This window comes from Terrapene carolina, unplaced genomic scaffold, assembly GCF_002925995.2.
Source record: "Terrapene carolina triunguis isolate 2854851 unplaced genomic scaffold, T_m_triunguis-2.0 Scaffold17136, whole genome shotgun sequence".
Lineage (NCBI taxonomy): Eukaryota > Metazoa > Chordata > Testudines > Emydidae > Terrapene > Terrapene triunguis.
This window is the reverse complement of record NW_020681487.1, coordinates 1-619: the sequence shown is the minus strand read 5'-3', so window position 1 is coordinate 619 and position 619 is coordinate 1. Positions and strand designations below refer to the sequence as shown.

The 619-nt window shown below is 71.1% G+C and overlaps 1 protein-coding gene across 1 annotated transcript in view; it reads right to left on the bottom strand.

The window, feature by feature from the left end:
* Positions 1–550, bottom strand: part of LOC112124051 (phospholipase D2-like) — a gene marked incomplete at both ends in the record, with an annotated part of 1,894 nt that extends 1,344 nt beyond the window's left edge. Inside the window, 2 exons of the mRNA XM_026661782.1 lie at positions 112–161; positions 346–550. Of these exons, the coding sequence (XP_026517567.1) occupies positions 112–161; positions 346–550 (255 nt within the window). The remainder of the gene's footprint in view (positions 1–111; positions 162–345) is intronic.
* Between the last annotated feature and the right edge of the window lie 69 nt (positions 551–619).

Here is a 619-nt window from a genome sequence, read left to right as displayed (position 1 = left end):
GGGGGGGGGGGCTGGGAGCCAGGACTCCTGGGTTCTCTCCCGGCTCTGGGAGGGGAGGGAAGGGGAGGGGGTCAGAGTGGAGCTCTGCTCTGCCCCCCGCCCGACACTCACTGGCAGCTTTCAGGCGGCACAGGATGGAGGAGTCGCCCCGGCAGAGCGTCCTGGGGGAGAAGGAAAGAGGCAGCCGGTGAGTGGGGCCCCTGTGCCCCCCCCACAGTTCACCCTGTCCTGGGCCCCCTCCCCACATTACACTAGTTCTGGGCTCCCCTTCCCCCCCTGCAGTCGCTTCCCCAGCCGCCGCCTCCTCCTCCTCCCCCCGGGGCCCCCCTTGTGACCCCCCCGTACCGGTAGGTGAAGTGCAGGATGGCCTGGATCGAGTTCCCGCCCCCCTCGGCGATGTCCCCCTCGAAGCCGGGCAGCAGGGGCAGCAGCACGAAGACCCGGAACCGCGTCTGCTCTCTGGGGGGGACGGATGGACAGGGAGACGTTACCCCCCCACACCCACAGGGAGAGCCCCTCCCCCGCGGGGGCTTGGGTTCCACAGTTAGTCCTGCCCCCCTTCCCCCCGTGCAACATGAGCCGCGTCCCCCTCCCCAGGGCCAGTCCTGGGGTCCCCCCC